Raw genomic sequence first — 9645 nt, 5'->3', positions numbered from 1 at the left:
TGAGTGAAAGCTTCTGTCACCAGTTATTTCAGTAATTATTGAAGGTCATGTTAAGGCCACAGGAGTAATTAGTTTGGGTTATGGTTAAACTAGAGAAGCAGATCACCTAAATTGAAGGTGGGAATAAGAGGATGGAGTCTGCGTGTAGAAAATAATAGGATTTATTGTGGCGAGAGTCCCAAGGAGATTCCCGCATAAGTATTTGGAGACTTTTATCAGAAAAGAACACCATTCCTACTTATTTACTTAGTAGGAGAAAAAAACACTTTCAAAATCCTGTTTGCTCTTGAGGCACAGGTGCTTGATATTTGTCATGCGTCTATGTGCCCAGTTTACAGAAGCCTCATAAACAGACTAGAATATCTTTCTAGGGAGTGGTTAAGGCAGAGATAGTAATAGTAACATTTCTTTAAAGTGGCTTAATAGACATGGAACTTGATAGAGTTTTGTTAGTGTCATTTAAATTGTCTCTCAAAAAAATCAACTCCAATTTAAAGGCCTGTCCCAATCTACTTGCTTGGTTTCTCTGAAGTACCCGTTTAAAAGTTCATCCAATTTAGCGGTTCGGTTTGTTGGAAGCCTCACAGATAAGGTCAGGGAGCGAGTATTAAATACAGTGTTTAGGTTTGTGCAGCGCTTGAGCGTTCACAGCTGTCAGAGCATAAGTAAAGAGAAGAAGCTCTCTGTAGCGTGTATCTCTTTTAAAAATGCTCTTCTTCAGGAAAATACATTTTTCATTCATTTGTGATAAAAAAAATTGTTTGAATTAATGCAAAAATTATTTAACAACATTACTAACAAATGAATGCCGTATCTATGCTGCTGTTTAACCATACCCTGACAACACGAAATGGATTTCAAAAACCTAATTTCTGGAGGTGAGGCAGGCAACTCACTGAGGTCCAGTGCAGCTTTGTGGAGCACTTGAGCACTCAGCTCTTTTCAGTGAGCTCAGGCCCTTAATTACTTCATAAAGGTCAAGACGGGCAGCCATGAATATGCTTATCCACCACCATCTTTGGATGCTGCACAGGTGAGCACTCGAAGCTGACAATCAATCATAGGTCACACGGGACAGGCTCCTAAGTTCCTGCTCACCACATCAACCCCATAAACCACGATTTTACAGCAATGTCTGAGTGAGGAGAGACGTCACTCCTCCAGGCTGCAGTGAGTATAATTTCTGATGCGGTGTGGACCTCTTGATTTATATCAGCACATTAGCTTAGCGCTTGAAATAATTTTTGCAGTCAGGTGACAGCTAACAGAAGAATATGGTAATGGGCCAGTATTAGCAGCAGGTTTCCTTACTCTGCCTTGTAATTTCAAAACAAATTCTACGTTTAAAAAACACATACACTGTTGTTCACATGGTATATTGATGTTTCACTGAGTACAGCTCCATTTTCAGTGTGAATGCTGAATACAAAGTAAAACCATTTATTACCCATGCCAAAGCATTGCTCAAGAGATGGCACTGTCGACTGTTCTGTCTGTTGCTTGATCCAACGCTTTGGCTCAGTATGACGCAGACTCAACAACAGCTTGATGGCTTGCTTCAGCAGTGGCAGTAGTACACACATTTATGGTTCCTAAATAGTAAATCTAAGGCTCTAGCCACATTGCAAATGCAATAATATCAGATTTTATTTTCAAATAGATTGTAAAATTAATGCACTCTGTCTTGACACTGGATTGGCGGAGGCTTTTGTACAGAAATTCTTCCACAGATGATGACTCTGACTTTGGTGACCCATTGGTATTTACTCCAGTGACATCATGAGGCTGACATTTGTGCTTTAAGGTGAAACACTACAGGAAAAACACATTTAAGTCATGTACAGGTCACTTTTGAGTTTTTGAGCTATTTTGCAACCGTAATTCAATTCAATTCAATTCAATTTTACTTGCTCACATAAAGACCGGATTTTCCTTAGTAAATAAAAAGGTCATGCTTTTTATCATAAACAAATATTTAATTCTATGCAATGTAGTGGAAAATACCACAAAGCACATTAAATACACACTGAGAAATAGAGTTATTTTTCTGTTTCACACAAGAGAAAAGATGGTATATGTGAAGCAACACAGTATATGTGTGTAATATTTGTTAAAGATTCAGAAATTGTCAGAAATTGCTCAAAAATGACCCGTGGATACATTCCTACTCAAGTGTAAAGTCTGTTACTAGACAGAACCCCAGCTGAATTAAGAAGGGAGAGTAAAAGCTTCCCTTTATTCTTTTTGTGTTTACCTAGGAAGACTTGGAAAAGTCCCACATGTGACTTATTGTGATCTGGTCACCCTTTGTGCATGTCTGTTCTACTCAGCAGCCATACCTTACAGGGAATGAAAAAATCTTTTACATTTGTTATTGTTGCAATGGCGTTCTCTTGATGAAACCCAGTATCTGCAGTGCACGGTCTCCTCACACACACACTTAAAGTTTTTGAAATATCTACAAAAAAATGTCCAGTTCACCAGCGGTTTGATGTTCTAAAGATTTATTTCAGTCCTTCATGTTGGAGTCCCAGATGTTGACACATGGCAGTATTGCATTTTAAAGGTGTTACGTGGACTCCGCTGCTTCTTCTGGCACATTTAAACATGTCAGGCTGTCACGAGGAATGGTGTAATCAGACAGGTTGGGATGTCCGGACACCACACAGCAGCTCAGGGCACTGCGGAAAATCCCCATGTGAGGCGCATTAAACCACCGGTTGGTTGAAGCGTCGTAGTACTCAACGTTGAAAGTGGTGGTGAAGCCGTTGAAGCCCCCGACAGCAAAGAGGCGATTATTGATTACCTCAATGCCAAAGTTGCTGCGGCGGGTCAACATAGAGGACACAAGGTTCCACGTATTGGTTTGCGGGTTGTAAGCCTCAGCGGTGCGCAGACGTCTGTTTCCATCAAAGCCACCAACCTAAAAGTAAATGCATGGGTGAAATGATTGTGAAGTATTTATGTTTTCAGTTGTCTTCACAGCTCTTTTGCCTTTATTTCAAAAAGGAGCTTCGAGTTTCAGTCCTTTCTTCAGCAGGTCAGCACCAGGATAAGGTCACTGCATTCTGCTGATAATAATTTTTTCATTTTTGAATAGAGACAGTGTAAATAGAAAATAAATCTTCAAGAGTAGCTAGCTAAATAAAGAAGTATGTCTCCGAAGGTGAGACTACACAATCTTTGCTTTTTACCAAAGGGTATAGCAGCAAATCAACTAAATCAGTGGGTTTAAGGCAACTAGCAAGACAAATTTACAGCTAAAATACGTACTGTCCCAAGAGAATGAGTGCTAATCACTTGGCTTATTTTTCAAAAGGTGTTGGAGGATGATTTTGAAATTGTCTCTAACATATTTCCCCTAGTGGAATGATGAGGAAATGTGAAATCATCAGTGAAATCATTTTGGGAATGGAGCAAATTCAAATCATGAAATGAAAAAATACATGCAGCAGAAACATCACTAATCAGTTAAATTAATGAGTGAGAATGCCTTCTCTGAACCTGTGGTCAGGATAGGAATCTGATTATTGATGAATACAAAACAAAGTTAGCAAAACTGCCAAATCTGTCAGCCTTGCTGATCAAGGCACATTACAGATGTGACTTGTATGTTACGTGAGTGTCAGCACTACTTTCTGGTCTTACTGCAAAGACATGATCCGCATATGCAATGACACCTATCCCACTGCGGCGGCTGTTCATGGGACTGATCATCGTCCACTGGTCGGTCTCTGGGTTGTAACATTCAGCTGTCTGCAGACACTCGTTCCCATTGAATCCACCACAAATGTAAATCTGAAGACAAAGAAAAAAAACAAAAAAAACCTGACATTAGTATATATTTCAACTTTTTAAGAGTTGATGTTTTTCCCTACTTGCATGCTATTACATTCTGTGAACTTAAAAGTTTTTTGAAAATCTTTTTCTTTTACATGATCAACATAACAATGAACACTATAAATTCTTCTGATACAGACTGACATTTAGACATTTAGTCCCTGCCTTTCAAAAATAAAAAAAGCTAATTCTTTTAATGACTTTTGTTTTCCTTATCATCACTATTACGGGCATACAGGTAGTTTTAAATGTGTAGTTTTGTTCAATTTAGGCCTTCATCACTCTAGCTTAGAAACCAGTTTGTGAGGTATCTTGCACCTCGCTTCACTGTAAAAAATGTGTATCCCCTGACTGGTTGGCAAGTGGTAGCTGGAGGTTGATGGGTGTCACTAGTGTGAAATTGAAGAAAGGTGTTGCACCACAAACCTCCTTGTGTTTGCTTTGGTCATTAGCAGACTGTTGAGCACACCAGAGGTTTGCATGGAATACTCTGACTTGTCTGCAAACACTCACAAACTATTTGTAGAAGTCAGTGTCTTTCATACAACCACTCCCTAACCAGCCGAGGAATACATATTTTTCACTAGCAACTGGTTGTTACCAAAAGGTTGCTGACAGGTCTCTAGGCCTGTGTGCCTGAGACCCTACTCTATTTCTCTCCTGCTCTTTTACTTTACCCACCCGGCTGTGAAGTGTTGTGCAGCTGGCATCGCTCCTCTGTTCATGCATGGATGCAATAAGACTCCACTGGTTGGTTTCAGGTTGATAGCGCTCTGCACTGCTGAGTCGTACATGCCCGTCGTAGCCTCCCATGGCATAGATGAACCCGTTCAACACAGTCACGCTCACATAGCAGCGGCGGCAGTACATGGGTGCCACCTCATTCCAGGTGCGAGTGGTCAGGTCAAACCTACAGACGCTGTTGAAATGCTCCACCCTGTCGAAGCCACCAATGGAGTAGACGTACCCGTTGAGGAAGGCGGCTCCATGATAGGCACGAGGATGCTCCAGGTTGTTTGTTACGTTTACCCAGCATTCAGCCCGGTAATCATAGGCCTCGATGGCGTTAGTTGGATTACGGTCACTCCATCCCCCAATGGCCAGCAGGACGGAATGAGGCAGACGGGGACGAGCAAGATGGGGACAGAGGCAAAACACATAGGGTCTGTTGGTCATATTTTGTGGTAATATAATGGCAGCCTTTATCATGGACAGACGGTCAGAACTGGTCCGCACCAACTGATTGAGCCGCACATTGTCCCTTAGGTAGTCTAAAGTCACCAGTCCCAGTCGGACCTACAGAGAGATGACAGAAGACAATAGGACTTAGACAATGGAAACATTGAATTTGAACTATATCAGTTTTAGTCAACTCAAGCTTCTTTAGGATAATGCTCGTAGTGTTATTTCATTTTCTTATTGCTAGCAAGAGGGAGACCAAAGTGAGACACCATTAGCCTTTTTGTCAACATAGACAAAAGTCCTTTGTACAGTTCTGATGAAGATAAATCTTAAATCTAATGTGTTAAGTTTAACTTTATATAAAAAACAAATGACATAAACTAAAATAAAGCTGAGGAACACAAACAGGGGAGAATGGTTGTACTTGTTACGGACAGTTTTTAGTCATAGGCCTAGCAACTACACTAAATAAATACAATTTATTCTATAATATGTGTGAAGCTTTCTGATACAGTTTTAATGATCTTGAAGAGAATTGCTTAAATGTGGTTTGGCTACAGCTGAAAAGACCAACATCTCGAGCGATTAAAGCATCCTTATACCCAGATGGATTGACTCAATCTATGACTTAAATGCTGAAGATTTAAGTCGAAACTAAATGTAGTAATGGAAGTTTATACACCTTAGACAACAGAGCGATGAGGTGTTGTTCCCGTTCTGCAGGCACATGGCTAATCCACTTTATAAGTGCTTCGTACGCAGTGCTCTCACACTGTACATTGAGGTCATCTCTTTCAAGAATATCACCAAGTTCCTCCACAGTTAGCTGCAGGAACTCCTCCTGAAGAACCACCTGCTCAAAGTTACTGACGATGTAGTGGAAGGCCTTGGCACGTAGTTCGGGTGATAAGTGTACTTTTGTGAACTGCCAAATGCCAACACAGTTCTCTGCGCAGAGTTGCTCCCCCACGAAGTCACTGCAGATTTTTACAATGTCCATTACATTGAGTTGATCAGCTGCCATGAGAAGTTCCACTGCGTTTTCCTCCGTTACAGAAACACTGCCAGTGTATGCAAAGTCAATGATGAGTGCCATCATCTCAGGAGACAAGCCAGGTATGTTGAAGACCTGTTTGTCTGGGTCGCTCCAAGAGGTGAAGAGAGCTCTGAGGGTAGAGATGGACACAGAGCAGAGAATTTTAAAAGGTGTGGAAGCAACAAGATAATAAACCATGTCAAGCTCAAGTAGGATAAATATATAAAATCAATTGACTGGAATGGAAATGATCGCCTGATTGCATGTGTTACTATGTGATTATTGTGATAGTCTTTTCATGTCTAGTCCATATTGCTGTAGAGGATATAACTCCAAAACAGAGTTTGTACATGTTTAGTGAGCTTGAGTGTTGGATTTATTACACTGGCAGTATGTATATGAAGCTATTGCCAAACAAAATGCAGTGACAGAGCCTCCACCATGTTTTACAGCTGATTCTAGACACTCAGTGTTGTACCTCTATGACAAATGTTTAAGTCAACTCCATAAGGCCTGTTTCCACTGATCTTCAGTCTAGTTATCGTGTAATTTGGCATATCTCAGCCAGTTTCCTTTCCTTATGGAAGTTCCAGTGCATTTTGCTCAATTACAGTCCCTGTTTCCCTTCCATAACCATTCCTAGCTTAAATGGCTTAACAAACAAATAAACAAATGAACAAAAACAAAACAAAACAAAAGCATTCCTCTGAAAATGGTCAGGTACAAGGACTGGACCGAAAAGGGTGAAAAATGTCCAATCAAAACCTTTGAAAGCCTCTGAGAACTGTTGTTCAAGTGTACCTTTAAAAAATCATCTACTTCAAAGCAAAACATAACGACATGAGAGGCAACTCAAAACTTTTGCACAGCATATAACTGCATAATAGCATTCAACCTTTTTAGTATTAGTAAATCTGGTGTGTTTTACTGTGTGGATAACACTTGATAAGATTTTAATGTAACTTAATAAAACACATAAATGAAACTTCAGCTCAACACAGTCTGAATTTAGTTCATGCAATCAGCAAGTGCAAATGTTTGCGTTATGTTTTGGGTATATCTGTCAGTTGACTGTGACCGTCTTTTTATCACAAAAGCTCCATGATTCCTTTTTGTTGGCACTGTTTCACAGACTAAGACCATGAATTACATAAATCGGTAATCATTCCTCCCCATTATCAGGTAAGCAACTCACCTGAAGGACGGGGTGCAGTTACACAGGATTATCTTGTGGACCGGAAATTCAACATCCTCCACTTTGATGATTGCATCACAAAATTTTCCCTCAAAACGGAGTTCATTATACACCGAGCTCGACTTGTATGGAGGCTGTTCTTCCCTCATCTTGAGTTTTGTGACTGCTTTTCTTATTTTTTTGTCTGAAGTTTGTCTTACAATCCAATACAGTTTGTCTTAAAGTGTTCTGAGCACCAAATCAAACCTAACTGTGACATTATGGAATGGAAGCTTATGACATCAAAATGACTTGGCAACAGTCACCCCATAGAATTGTTTTCAAATCTAAATCTACGTTTTTTAAAAAATGAACCTTTCATTGCTTAACAGCTTTGTTTTGATTTGGTTTTAATGTATTGCAAATGAGCCTCACAGATAGCACACAGCATTTTGTATGTTTGCTTCACAGAGGTCAACTTATGGACTACAATATCACATTTAGTTTTTATGCATGCAAGCTCATTGCCACACTTTTTTGTGTACTTTTCATTATTGCCCCGGTATTTTCCCTACTACACAACCTAAAGTATTTGTTATTAAAAATATGAGTCTAAAAATACATGGCAGTGCCAAACACAGATATGATACATAGCATGATTCATGGCTAAGCTGTTTTCTCGGATTGTATTAGACTTTTATCCAGGAGGAAAAATGTGCTCCTGCACTTTACTGATGTACTAGAGTAGTAAAAAACAAACAAATAAACAAACAAAAAACAGGTTTGTGTTCTAGAAAAATTTTATAGACCAACACTATAATATATGTACTGTATATATCGTACAAGACTGCTATAATGACGGTGCTTGACAGTGTTACCTCAGACAGGTGCAAGCAGTCACCTGCCTGAGCACAGACTGCACACGCATAGCAGATCTGCTGTTGAACAATTGCTCAAAGATATAAGACAAAATATATATATAAGACTAAAAGCAGGTTGGATGTGACAAGCCTGGTTTGATGTAGATGTAGAGGTGTGTATGAAAACATCATCCCAAAATTAGAAAATTATAATGGAAAGAGTTTGATTTAGAGTCTTTGTAAAATAAAGTGGAGCAGCAGGAACAATCCCATGACAGCCTTCATCTTGCAATAAGAAAAATGTAAGAAATGTTTACAGTCAATTCATAAATCAGTCAATTCAGCATCAGAATAAAGATTAGACCACCATGGAGGGAGGTTGTTCCTATGAACAGCTTTGCAAATCACTGTCTACACGTTGGTTTACTGCAATAAGGTGCTGTGTTGGTGTTGCTTCAACCTTCATGTTGTGCAGGTAGGGGGACTGCACAGCATTTTATGCTTTTTCCCCCTGTCCCAAATGTGGGATAGGGGAATATAAGACTCCCCTTATAGATGGCTAATAAATCGTTTATAGCTATGTTATTAATTAAGCTTCAAACACTTTATAAACCATTAATAAATGTTACGCATTAAAGAAAGAGAGAAGAAAGAGAAAAACCTGACCAGTTTATTGCCAAATAGAGATCTATTCACTTATATATTTCATCTAGAGTTGCTATATTAAACATTTCAGACTAAGTTACTACCTTGTAAGCACAATAGGCATTTGTAAAGATATATTTTAAACATATAATATTGTATTTTATCAGTGCATTATAAATATCTGCAACTATCAATGGGAGCCTTATTTTAAAATGTAAAACGTGTCACTATTTATTAACGACTAATGAACATGTACGTGAAGTACCCTCAGAGGATCTACTAGAACATGTGAATGCAGCACTATAGACGATACCACCACCATTTCCGAGACTAACAAGCTGATCTACAACACGGCAGCAGTGATCAGTGAGATGCTTGGCTACAAGTTGAATAGTCGCAAGGAGCAGTACCCTCAAGGTAGCACGGAGAGAGGTTAGCCAACTATCTGAGCTGCAGAATGGTATGACTGTGAGGGACCAAGCAGCCAAAGCATAGAGGACACAGGCAAAAAATATCTTCAAAAAGGGTTTTCTTTATTTTAACCCTCAAAAAGTTCAAAAATGACAAAATTCAAAATCATAATTAGCAGGCCAATAAAAGAGGTCAACTAAATATAACTCTGCGAAAAGTAATTTCCAGAAACTTAAACAAACAAAGTGAGACACAACTTAACTCACAAACTGACCGAATTACAAAGACACATGAGGGTAGCTTTTATAATGATTTGGCCAAACCATTTACACACAATAGGGGGGAAACAAAAACACACACTAATATTAACTAAGCACAGAATAACCTAACTAAACCTAAAACACCCCTGCTCCTGGTAAGCCCATGGTTGGTCCTGCTGAGCAGGCATTTTGTTCCCAGAGTTGTCAGCCACGATATTTGCCCAGACAGAAAACAGC

The 9645-nt window shown here is 39.3% G+C and overlaps 1 protein-coding gene across 1 annotated transcript; it reads right to left on the bottom strand.

Annotated features, from left to right (window-relative positions):
- Positions 1-2487: 2487 nt before the first annotated feature.
- Positions 2488-7519, bottom strand: LOC113023223 (kelch-like protein 10). Its single transcript, XM_026169248.1, has 5 exons — positions 7254-7519; positions 5705-6188; positions 4522-5136; positions 3649-3798; positions 2488-2923 (listed from the first exon to the last, which is right to left on the bottom strand). Exons 1-5 carry the CDS (start codon positions 7400-7402, stop codon positions 2570-2572), a joined length of 1752 nt encoding a protein of 583 aa, XP_026025033.1. The 5' UTR covers positions 7403-7519; the 3' UTR covers positions 2488-2569.
- Between the last annotated feature and the right edge of the window lie 2126 nt (positions 7520-9645).

Source organism: Astatotilapia calliptera, chromosome 6 (genome assembly GCF_900246225.1).
Source record: "Astatotilapia calliptera chromosome 6, fAstCal1.2, whole genome shotgun sequence".
Classification (NCBI taxonomy): Eukaryota; Metazoa; Chordata; class Actinopteri; order Cichliformes; family Cichlidae; genus Astatotilapia; species Astatotilapia calliptera.
The sequence above is the reverse complement of the archived record's forward strand: the minus strand, read 5'-3'. Positions and strand labels throughout refer to the sequence as shown.

Coding starts and splice junctions, on each gene's coding strand:
- LOC113023223 (XM_026169248.1), bottom strand. CDS start 7,402: ATGAGGGAAGAACAGCCTCCATACAAGTCGAGCTCGGTGTATAATGAA. Junction 5,137..5,704: donor TCATCGCTCTGTTGTCTAAG/GTGTATAAACTT, acceptor ATCTCTCTGTAG/GTCCGACTGGGACTGGTGAC. Junction 3,799..4,521: donor GCACAACACTTCACAGCCGG/GTGGGTAAAGTA, acceptor CTTTGTCTTCAG/ATTTACATTTGTGGTGGATT.